Source organism: Sciurus carolinensis, chromosome 6, assembly GCF_902686445.1.
Source record: "Sciurus carolinensis chromosome 6, mSciCar1.2, whole genome shotgun sequence".
In the NCBI taxonomy this organism is placed as follows: domain Eukaryota; kingdom Metazoa; phylum Chordata; class Mammalia; order Rodentia; family Sciuridae; genus Sciurus; species Sciurus carolinensis.
In genome coordinates this window covers 37,367,027-37,379,669 of record NC_062218.1, presented here as the reverse complement: position 1 = coordinate 37,379,669, position 12,643 = coordinate 37,367,027, and the positions used below count along the sequence as shown (strand labels likewise).

Sequence of the window (12,643 nt, the reverse complement as noted above, 5' to 3'; positions counted from 1 at the left end):
TAAAAGGGAGTAGGAGGTCAGTAAGGGCAGCAACAGAAAAAAGCATAGTCACCTGTTGCCCCTTTTCCTTTTGTTGGTGAAAACAGATGGGACATAAAATATTCAGAAACTGAGCATGTCATCTCTTTTGAGAAATTGCTCATCAGCCTGAAAGCAGCTCATGATGGCTTTCAGTCTGCCCTATCCACTTGCAGACCCAAGGGAATTTAAGCTGGTAGTATAAAAATAAACTCAGCTAGCAGAGGCCCATGTTGGAACCTTCTTCCAAGAGAACCAGAGCAGCTGGTGCCTTTTGTTTTTGAGTTTCTCCTGGCACTAAAATGCTCTGCTTTCCTGGGAATCACTTCCATTATCTTATCCAGCCTGTTCATGTTTCCTAGAAAACCTGATGAAATTCTGGGCATGTTGGCTTTGTATGGGGTCACATTTGTGCAAATGACTATCTACTTTCCTGCCTTCTTTCATTCAAACCATCCCTAACCAGGGGTGTGCTGTGCTTTTGGCAGGCTAAGTGAGCATGTCAATGTGGTCACACAGGTCTCTATCTGCACAGCAGGGAAACACCATGGCCTCTGAAACTCAGGGGCACTAGTATGAAGTTAATTCAATAACATTACAGACAAGAAGCCTTGGAACTTGAGTCACTATATAAATACCAATTATTATTGTGCTTTTTCCTTCTGTCCTCCTCACATAACAACCTGTCCACAAAATGAGAGCTCTCCAATCTTATGGAGATGGCTCAGTTTAGCAGGTCACTGGCTCTATGGTGGATGTGTCCATCAACTTGCTGCCCTCTCAATTCTCCCTCCATAGAGACATTGCTCTGGACCTTGGGCTCTGCTGAGAGTGTGCTGGGCACATGGCCCTAAAGACTGCAGCTGCCTTCACTCAAAGGTAGCCCATCATCAGTGTCCAGTGAACAAACATATTCTCTCAAAATTTAAACCTACATAGGATGGGACTGGTGGGATGCAGATGGACAAGAGAGTCGAGGGGTTAAGTGGCTGTGGGACTGGCAATGGCCGTTCTTGGCCATGATGTACCGTTAAGTACGTAAGAATAGAAAATCAGTCTTCCAAACAAATAGAAAGATGGGACAGTCTTCACAGGAGGAAGAAATGAAAAACCATGAAGCCCCAGAGAAAGAAAGAAGACGAAAAGAGTAACCTCACTTCCTTAATAGGGCTAGAATTCCCCTGTACATTCCTTGGGAATATTGCTGAAAGGAGGAAGAGTGCCCAAGATATGAAGGAGGTAGTAGTACCTGGCTAGCTTTGGCTAGCTAACCAAGGTCACATTATGCTGAAATCCGGAGGAAGCCTGATGGTTCGAGAAGAAAGCCCAGTTCTCAACCTGTCTCTGCCATGACCTTAGGACAGTCACTTCTGGCTCTCCATTTTCTCATTTGTAAGACATGGAAGGATGGATGAAGTCAGGGTTTCCTAAAGTGGAGCCTTTAACAATCTAGAGGCATGAAATAGTTTTAGGACTTGGAAACAGCCTTAAATAGCACTGAATCATTATTCAGTGCATAAAAAAACTATTTTCATTTCAGTTCTCCCTCTATTCTAATTAAGGCAAAGAGGAAGTGTTGGACTATTTGTTAGCAGGTTTTTTTTTTCCAATTACTTTCCAATTACTTTTTCTGTTGCTCAGTAATTTTCCTTTGAAACTTTTAAATTTGTTTGCATTGTATTTATTTTTACCATTCTATTATTATTATGTTCATATTTTTATCATGTTCTTATATTTTTATCATGAAGTTCTGAGCAGGTGATATCAGATTTAATTATTATAATACTAAATTTCCTTCTGAAATAAATTTAAGTTAAAAAATAAAGCTGTACTCATGATACCTATGGTTTGCTGAGTAACTACCATGTGCCTTGCATTTCACATGTGGTATTTCTAATTTTCCCAACAATTCTAAGAATCATTAGCTCTAATTTATAGCTGAGGCACCTAAGGACAAGTAGGGGTAAGTAGTATATACGAAGTCAGATGCCTAAATGAGTATTTGAAGCACACTATTTTGATCTTGAAGCCCATTCTCTTCTCATGGTCCCACCCACTTCCTCTCTATTAGAAAACATTTGAACCCACACTCCTATGAAGCAGCTCAAAGCTGGCCAATCCAATAGCCTTTGCAGACCCTCTGGGACCCTCTCAGCACAGTCACTCCCTTTTGAATTCTTCTCCCAGTACGGTTTTATCCAAATTCTTCTCCATTCTTCCTAACCTTGTCTCCTGCCTCAATCTCTGGCCCCTTGTTTCCCTCTGAGACTTTTCTTTTGTTTTTCATTCTCGTTCTACTTTTATTCTTTTATAAGTAAAGTAGATAACTACAAGTTATCTACTTTTATAAGTAAAGATTCAAAAGCTGCCTTTCAATCAGGTACATTGAAACTTTTCCATGCATGCCTTCTGACAGAGAGCTAACTTCTAGGAATATGAAAAGTCATACAAGGATGCAAAGATGTATGGAAAAGGATAATCTCTGTATCATTATAAATGACAGCAAAACTTTAGAAATAATTCAAACACTAATCAAAGAGGATTGAGTTAAAGAATTTATGCTATTGCTATATAACGGAATTCTACATAGTCTTTAAAAGTGAGAGTATTAATACATGTTGGATTGAAAATATCTATAATTAATGGCACTGAGAAATCATGAGGTTCAGAAGAAATTGAAATTCGTATGTTGAAGAAACATCTGCACCTGCATGTTTATTGCACCTCTGTTCACAATAGCCAAGGTGTGGAATCAATCTTCATGTTCACCAACAGATGAATGGATAAAGAAAATGTGGCACATATACACAATAGAATACAATTTGGCTATAAAAAATAAGAATAAAATTCTTTCATTTGCAACAATATTGATGAAACTGGAAGACATTATTTTAAGTGAAATAAGTCAATTACAGAACTAGACAAATACCACATATTCTTACTTATATGTGAAAGCTAAAAAGCTTATTTCAAAGAGGTAAAGAAATGGAGAATATAAAAGTGTTTACCAGAGCCTGGGAAGGATTTGCAAGAGGAAGTGATGGAGAGAGGTTGATAAATGGGGTCAGGGTTAGGGTGGTATAGGAGGAATAACTTAATGTTCTATAGCACAGCAGGATGACTATGGTTGACAATGATTAATTGAATATTTTAAAATAGGCAGTAGAAAGAACTTTCTTCTCTCTCTCTCTCTCTTTCTTTCTTTCTTTTGTTTTGTTTTGAAGTGCTAGGGATAGAACCCAGGGCCTTGTACAAGCCTGGCAAGGACTCTACCATTGGGCTATACCCCCAAATCAGCAGAGGAAATTTTAGGATACTAAAGAAATGATAAATGTGTGAAGTGACAGAAATGCCCATTACCCTGATTTGATGTGTTGAAGTGTCACACGGTACTCCATTAATATGTATAATTACTATGTTACACATTATATTAATATGTACATATTAATATGTATGCATTACTATGTGTCAATTTAAAATTCTAAAAATATTTTTTAAAAAACCATGGTAGTTTGCACGGTAGTGCACTCCTGCAATCCCAGTCACCTGGGAGACTGAGACAGGAGGATTGCAAGTTCAAGACCAGCCTGGGTAACTTAGTGAGACCCTGGGAGTATAGCTTACTGGTAGAGCACTGGGTTCAATCTCCTGTACTGAAAAAAATCATGGTGTTCATGGAGTAAGAGTAAATGATCCCATTGACACATTTAAAGCACATACATATATATGACACACACACACACACACACACACACACACACACACATATACATGCACTTATATAGACATAAAATGCCAATTGGGATGTAAACCAGTAGTTATTTTGGTATAAACAGGTTGCTTATCACCCTTTTCTACTTTTCCCCTCATGATCACCTCAATGCAAAACATGGTCTGACCTTATGCCCAGGTCCCCACCTGAGCACAGGACTTGGGGTTGAGAGGTCCTCTGGGACATCAGTGTTTTCATTCGTTTTCCATCTCACCTCTGCTCTTCCTTGGCATTTCCCTGTTTGTATTATAACTGCTCCTCTTTTGGTTCACATAGTCAAGTAAGGCAAATTTAGTGCCTTCTCCCTTCTTTCCATCCTCAGTTCCACATCCAATTAGTTACCAACTGTGATGTTTAATTTTATTTGTCAACTTGACTGGGCCAAATGATGCCCAGATGTTTAGTCAAGCATTATTCTGGATGTGTCTGTGAAGCTGTTTACGGATGAGGTTTATATTTGAATTAGCAGGTTGTCCTCCCCAATACTGTCTTCCTCCCATCAAAGATCAGAATAGAAAAAAAAAAAAAAAAAAAAGCCCAAGTAAGAACTCCCTACTTGGACTGTCTTAAGCTGGAACATTGGTTTTTGCAGCCTTCAGACTTCAACTGAAGCACTGACTTTGGGTCTTGCTTTTGGACAGGAACTACACCCCTGGCTCTCCTTGGTGTCCAGCTCCTGACTGTAGATCTTGGGGATTCTCATTCTTCATAATAGTGAGCCAAATCCTCAAAATGAGTCTCCATCCATCCATCTATCCGTGTGCACATACATGCGTATTAGTTCTGGAGAACCCTGACCATGACACCAGTCCTGTGGATTCTTCTCCTCAGTGTCTCACAGCTCTTTCTATCTTGATGCCACCACCTGGCTCAGGATCTCCTCTCATCTATCTGAACTATCACCATTGCTTCCTGACACCTCCCTTCCTCCTGCATCTCTATCTTCCCAACTTTCATTCTCACTACTATAGAATTATTCTTACAAAAGCCTTGCTCTAATCACAAAACTCCTGATGATCCTTTATTGCTATGAAAAGCAATAAGACAAAAATCAAAGTCCACCATGGTTCACTCAACATAGCTTTCCAGTCCTTCCTCCCACCATCTCCTAGTGTTTAGGGAAACTGTACTACACATCATTTCCCCATATTTATGCTTTTGCTCACTTTCTTTCCTCAGTTCTCCTCCATCCTCTAATAAATATTTATCCAAAATTCTATCCATTCTTGGAGTGCAGCTAAAATACTATTCCTACTGAAAGCCTTCTACAATATTCCCAAGGTGGAAGAGTCTCCTTCCTTTAAACCCATGACTTCTCTTACATATGTTTCAAATTCTAGCTTGTGCTATACCTATTTTATATGTTTTCTTCTCTCCTCTTATCCTTGAGGCTGGGACCTTTATTTAATTTACCTTTAAATCTCCCAAGGCCTAACACACTGCCTCTGTTTTGATGTAAATGAATCTGAACCCAAGTTAAATGAAATTTGAAAGTAAATGCAGCATCAAAGCCTGACACAATACTTCCAAACTGAATCTAGAAGACAAATGCTACTTGGATTTGTGACAAAAAACAAAAAATACTATTTTTTAAAAAGTCACCTACAGTATATGCAAATCACTTAGGTGGTGTTTCTTAGCTCTGCATGTCCATTAGAATAATCAGGAGAATTTAAAAATAACATCCAGGCTAGCCTCAACCCAGGCCAATTAAATCTGAAGCTCTTGAGTGGGGTCTAGGTTTTTTCTTTTTTCCTTCTCAAATAATTTCTGGTGTGTAGTCAGAGGTGAAAACCATGAGATCTTGGTTTGTATGTGGGAATGAACTTCTGTTGATAAAAGGACAACTGATCTTTAGTTATACAAAGGTGAGGCAAGGCTTAAACAACTCTGCAAACTAATACCAATAACTAACACTTATGGAGCACTTACTCATTAATGCTTCTGATGCACTATAAAGTAAATGCTATTATTGGCTACATTTTATAAATGAATTATCTGAGGCTTAGAGAAGTACTGTAATTTACCCAGATAAGTAAGTAAAGTAGCCAAGACATGAACCCAGATACTCAGGCTTCAGAGCAACATGGAAGGAGTCTTGGAGCTCCTGTGACTTGTGAGTGTGTGTGCTGCAGTGTATGCCTCTTATGCATATGTGTATGTACATGGGGCTTTTTCATAGAGACCAAACACAGGGATTGAAAGGGCACAATTTTGCAGGTTGGAGAAAAAAAAGAAAGCAAAAGACAATTGTGATATAAGAAAAGAGGGGCTTTGGGACAGGTAGCATGCTGGGTCCAAGGAGCGAAAATGTCATTAAGGAACTCTTGGGAGAGGGTAGAGACTATGGGCTTCAGACACTAAATTATGCTTACAAGTGGTTCCTTCCTCTCTCCCTCCCTCCCTCTCTTCCTTCCTTTCTTCCTTCCTTTCTCTCTTTCTTTCTTGTCAGGTTTCAGCTAAGTTAGAGGTTTTGGGGAAATATCCACATTGAGGTTGGGTAGCAAAGGGGTGCTGGGCTCTCTATGCAGTTTCTTCTTGAGGCCAGAGTGGTGGGCACTGCTAGTCCAGAATCTCAGAGTGACCACTAGCAAAGGAAGTGTGGAGTGAGGAGCCAAGCAACACTGAGAACAAATACAAAGTAGACTGAAGCAGAAAATGTCCTGAGTTTCCCCAAAGTATAATGGAAGCAGCAGGTTCTGGCCAGAGGGAAAACTGAAATCTGCTATCCAGAGAGTGGCCATTTGGGAGGTCATCTGTGCCACTCTGTGCCCTTGTTATTGACACACAAATATTAATAGAAGCTATGAATGTGGACTCAGGAGATGTGTTGACCTGGAACCAAGCCATACCCCAGTCTACTTCTCCAAGGCGGATTGCAGAGGGCAGGTTCACCTCACCTTTGCAAGAGTTTGTCCACATGGTATAGTGGGAGTTTTCGGGAGTAACAAACTCAAGATTGAACTGCCAAACTCCTTTGGACCTCAGTTTCCCAGTCTGTAGAATGGAAACTAAAACCTCGGCTTCAGGTTGTTACTGTGGGAATTAACTGAGAAGATCACGGAGGACGATTGGCGCAGGGCTTGGGTGTAGCAGGTGCTCAGCCGAAGCCACTTTGTTCCCTTGCCCCGGCTGGTACCCCACCAGCAAACTAGATCCCAGGATCTCTTGGGAAGAACTTGGGAAGTCAGAGCCTACCTTTGGTTAGGGAGTGAATCCCAAGCTTGACTTGGGAAAAGTTTCCGCTTCCAATTTCCCCTCGAATTCGGTAGAAGCCTATCCGTTTCCCCAGCGTGATCTCCCTCACCACCTTCTCATCTTGGGACATTTCCTGGGTCAGCTTCTCGAAAGGTGTCAGCTGGCGGGGCTGTCCCTCCTCCCCCTCCTTGTTGCACTCGGTCTGACCCTGACCGCTGCTCTCCGCGCTGTCGCGCCGCTCCCACCTGGCACAGTGGGCGTTCACCAGGCCGCCTCCGGTGGCGCACACTGCGGTCATCGTCCTCGCGGGTTCACGTCTCCATCTCAGCCAGAAGCCACCGAGCAGGGCAGGTTCCGGAGGAGACAGAGGTCGAGGGGGTGGGAGATGAGAGTTGAGGCCTGAAGCAGTCCAGAGTCCCACACAGCTGTCCTGGGAGCTGGTAGAAACTCCTTGCTGACCACCTTCCTTCCCGGCCCGGCCTCAGTGAGAGCAGGCAGAGGCCGTCCAGCCCTTCCCACCTTCCCTCACCGTGAACTTCCAAGCTCCACCTGTACAACCAGGCGCACGTCCAGTTGCCATAACTCTTCCGAGATGGAACTTGAGGAACTTCTGGCTGGATGTGGAGTCTGATGTGTAGGTGGCTGTGTCCTAGGCTCCAGTTTGCTATTTCCATTGATGGCCAAGAAATCTTGAACTCTGGTGTGTTAAAGACCCTCGAAAGCCCTCAAGTCCCTGCTGCTGGTGCTTATCTCTGAGCTGCTTCATTTTTTGCTTCTCTGTGTTCTTAAGTCTGAGGGCCCTGGAGACTGATAAGCTGGACCCCAGGAAAGAAAGAATCTTTCAAATCAGCCTTAAGTCACAGGGCAGCCAGGGGATTAAATCCTTGCAATGTCACTTTAGCCGGCCTTTATTTAGATGAGCCTTCCTCTAAGCCCTGAGCCGCCTCAAAAATTTGGCAGATGCTGGCTCATCCTGAAAACAGAGAGTAAGAAAATGATTAGCCCATGCTAATGTACTGTACAGGATTTATAGTAAATGTGAAACTGCCTGGTGAACATTTATCTAAATGCACTCTGCAAATTTACTCATAGTACATGCTTGATTACATATGACTTAGTAAGAAGAAAAATGTACATACACAAAGTCCTTGATCTACATGTAGGAAAGCCTTATAGTCTGTAGATCTTCTCAGCAATAAAGTTTAGGAAAATGTGTATTTTGCATTGGGTTGCTTCAAAACCAGATTTGATGACAACAAAATTCTCTATTACTATCAATTGTCAAAATTACTTATATTTGTGTGAATAATAATATTATATCTCCTTTAATACCTTAATAAGTTCTTGTACAAATTTTCTACACCATTTGCTTCCATTCTCGCTTTCTTTGTTATTCTGTGACAAAGGCTACTTTTTTCCTAGCCTTATTTTTAGAATATTTCTGATCAAGTGTCAATATCCAGGCCAAATACTTCTCATCAGATGTCAATTCCCAGGGCTGGCACTTTACTTTGAAAATATGGAAGGGATGGTGAACAGGTGTACAGCATTGTCAGTGATAAGAAATGTTGCCTGGCTGGATTGTCTTCTAGACTGTCTTCCCTGCACTCCCTGGTAGGAAACAATTCTTCCTCCCTGGATCCTCAGAGCACTTTGTATGTTTTCTGAAATGTCTGATCTCCGCAAAGGTGGAAACTGGCCTTAATTCAGTAGCATGTGCTGCTGCCCTCCTCTCTCCTTCTGCCTGGAGTGTGATGTCTCCTGTATAAAAAGTATTTGTTAAGTGTGTTGATTAATTCATGTAAGGCATTTAATTCTGTATCTGGTGCATGATAAATGGTCAATGTGTGTCCAAAAAAAGGTGTGTTGAATTTGATTTTTAGACATGAACCAAAAATTTGGCTGAAAACATGAGAAATTGCATTGGAAATATGGATTCCCAACTCTGCTCAGTGAAAACACATTATTACAGTTAAGAATATGGTTGCCCATTATTATTATTATGGCAAAGTATGGGGTTGCCAAATAAACATAATTTATGAAAAGTTAAGATTTATGCCAGTTATTGTTCCTGTTTCTGGAAATTAGGAAAGGAAGTTAGAAGGATGAAGGGACCATGTAGCAGTGACTAAAACATTTCTATTATAGTCTGTTAGGGTGTTTTTAAAAACATTTTTAATATAAAATATCCTTAATTGGGTTGAAGAAATCTAAATCACTAATTTGTAATTGTCCTGGGGTCATTTGTAATTGTCCTTTGAAATTCTACTAAAACCTATGACCTACACACCCACACAGTCTCAATCGATTTTAAAGGATTCACAAACACTTTGAAAACTCATCCCTGTATCTCAGGCTGAGGATCTACTTAAGGTCAAATCGTTCTAGATCTCTGGCAGAGATACGCAGGGCTGAGGAAGTAGCTCAGTGCAGAGCACTTGCCTACGGTGCTAGAGGTCTGGGAGCCATCCTTAATACCAGGAGAAAGAGGTGGGGGGAGCATTTAAAGAGATCAGGTAGAGAGAGGCTAGAAGTGCAGTAGCATTAATGTCAATCTTGATTCTGAAAGAAACTTTAACTTAACCTACATAAAAGGAGAAGGAGGATTTTAGACGTAATGCAGTGCAGGATCACCTTCTGATCTGGCAGACTCTACGAAGAACTTCTTGGCTCTGTATCCTCTCAGAGCACCTGGCCACTGTGCTGTCTTTGTCACTGACCTGCTGCACCTAGTTAGATTAGCACCCGGAGGGCAGGAACCTGTGCCCTTTTCTTCTGTCTCCCAGTCTGCATAGTGTCCGACATTTATTTGATAAAAGTTTGTTGAAAAAGGAATGAACCAACATACTGATTTATCCACTGTTACCTTTAGGAATGACTTAGGTGAGGTAAATATTTTTATCTGTAAACCAATAACACTACTCCAATACTTTCTTCGTCTCAGAAAACTTATTTCAGCCCACATTTCCAAGACCTGGGCTACCCTCTATGAGCCATTAGAATTCTTGGCCCCACCTTTGTGAACAGGTAAAAGCTTAGTCCATTGTTTGACTGAGAATTGCTACAGGACTCTTTAGAAATGCCCCAAGCCCCAAGCCCTTAAGGCCTGATATACCACTATACCTGCTTCCCTTCAATTTGCTGGTCCAGGTAGTTCTTTGCTTTCCGCTGCCCTAACTCTTAGGATTTGGGCCCCTATACCTTAAACTCCATTTGGGCCCTGAGATGAACAATGGGCCAGACTTGCTATCCTGATTAACTTCTGGTACCTCCCGGGAGCTCTCCTGCCTCCCTTCTTAATTCCACACAGAGGGAGAGACCAGATACAATTGCCAGGGATGGTCAGGCTCTATCTTGGTTTACATACCCTACACCCACAGATTAAATTTCTTGCAAAATGTTATGGACCAGTTGTCTTGCCTTATGGTCAGGGAGACAGTCTTCTGTTTAGATCAGATTTAGGGGGTTTTGCACTTCTGTAAATCTTGCGGTTTGTGTTGAGGATGATCATAACTTGTTGGGAGAGCTAGCAAGCCAACTGGGGGAAACACTGAACCCCAGTTTCACTCCTACTCCAAAACAAATTCCACATAAATAACTATACGATAAATGAAATCATAAAATTCTACAAAAAAATACGAAAATTTTCTGTGACCTCAGAGAAATTCGTAAGAGAAGCCATCAAATTTGACTACATAAAATTATAACTTTGTTTGCCAAAAGGTTTCATGAACAACAAAAATCAAATGGCAAAGTTAGTAGGGAAAACTTTCTAACATATATGACAGACAAAGAGCTAATTTTCTAAATAAGTAAGTAAATAGGCTGAGGCAGGAGGATCACAAGTTCAAAGCCAGCCTCAGCAATTTAAAAAAATTGTACATTTTATTTAATGTACAAATTGTTGAGAAAAATACTAATATCCGAAAGAATAATAATAAAGAACATGAGTAGATATTTCACAAAAACTACAAATGGCTCTATAATACATAAAAGGACAATCAAACTCACTTAATACCAAAGAAATACACATAAACACTACACTTAAATTAGAATTTTCACATATTAAATTTGGAAACAATGAAAACACTGTCATGGTGGTGCTTACCCGTAGTCCCAGCTACTCGGGAGCTTGGGGTGAGAGGACTGCTCGAAACTAAAAGTTCAAGACCAGCCTGGGCTATATAGTAAGACCCCATCTCAAAAAAGAGAAAAAAAAAGAAAGAGAAAAAATTGTGATAATAAGCCGATGAGAAAATGGTGTGTTGCAAAGTAGGAACTCTCGTTATTATTCCTAGAACCATACCTTGGCACAACTGCTGGAGGGCAATTTGGCTATCATCATTAAATTACCAGTGTATGTGTCTTTCACCCAGCAGTTCTGCTTCTAGAATTTATCTCACACATACACATATGCACAAAGACTTATGTATTTCTGGCATAAAGGTGAACAGATATTTACTGTTCATTGTACATTGTTTTGTACTAAGAAACTGGAAGTTGTTTAAATGTGCATCAGTAAGGAACTGTTAAATATATTATACACACACAGTAGATTATTATGCACTCTTGAAAAAGAATGAGCTATAATATCCAAGATATACTATTTGAGAGGTCAGAAGAATGTGTATAATGTGTTATCAGATGTGTAAGAAAGAGTGGGGTGCAGGGGCATGCCTGTAATACCATTGACTCAGGAGGCTGAGGCAGGAGGATCACAAGTTCAAAGTCAGCCTCAGCAATTTAGCAAGGCCCTAAGCAAATTAACAAGACCCTGTCTCAAAATTTAAAAAAATTAAAAAGGGCTGGGGATGTGGCTCAATGGTAGAGGATCCCTGGGTTCAATCCCCAGTACCAAGAATACGTGTAAAAATAAGTGTAAGAAAGAGGAGAACATATCTAAAAAACATGTGAGGAAGGTGATCATTGGATTGGGAATTAGGGTAAAAGAGAGATACATTATTCACTATTTACTCTTTTATATGATATATGTTTTTCCTCACAAATAAGTATTTACCTGAAAAATAAAACAAAAATATATAACATGTTATCCCCTTGTATAGTTAGTGTCCAAGAAGTTTGCTTTACTTCTGGCTATATAGGAAATTTCCATATCTGATTCTTTAATGTCTAATGGGCTACTTTTTAAATCAAAAGATAATTAGGGATTTCTGGTTAAATGCAGAGAATTTAGTACTCTCACTAATCTCTAGGAAGAAACAGAATAGGAGGAGAAAAGGTCTAAACCCATAAGGAGATTGAGAGGAGATGACAGCAGATGTGCTCTAGCAACATGTTTGGGGAGGTGGAAAGAAAATTGAGGCATGGTGAACAACTTAGCAAAGACAATGAAGAAAACTGAACTTGAGTCCTGCATTAAGGGGACATGCCAAGGAGACTCAACATTCCGTGTGCTCCAAAGACTTCAGACTGCAACACAACAAATACCTCAAGGTCAGAGGAAGGTCGTGGGACCAAAACCACTAGCATTGTTTCAATGTGGAGCAGGGAGATCCCCATTCCTTTCCTTCCTCAGATCCAGGTTATTACTTTCTCTTCCCCACTCCCCCACCCACAACATGGCCCCACTTATGAACATAAGGCAAAGAAAAGGAGATTAGGTAAAATATTACTATATGGAATCCCCCTCCCCGA

At 40.6% G+C, this 12,643-nt stretch overlaps 1 protein-coding gene across 1 annotated transcript in view; it reads right to left on the bottom strand.

Moving 5' to 3' along the window:
• The window catches only part of Nim1k (NIM1 serine/threonine protein kinase), a 59,730-nt gene that overhangs the window by 19,483 nt on the left and 27,604 nt on the right, over window positions 1-12,643 (bottom strand). The window contains exon 2 of the mRNA XM_047555415.1: window positions 6,989-7,961. Coding sequence (XP_047411371.1) covers window positions 6,989-7,286 — 298 coding nt within the window. The 5' untranslated portion in view covers window positions 7,287-7,961. The remainder of the gene's footprint in view (window positions 1-6,988; window positions 7,962-12,643) is intronic.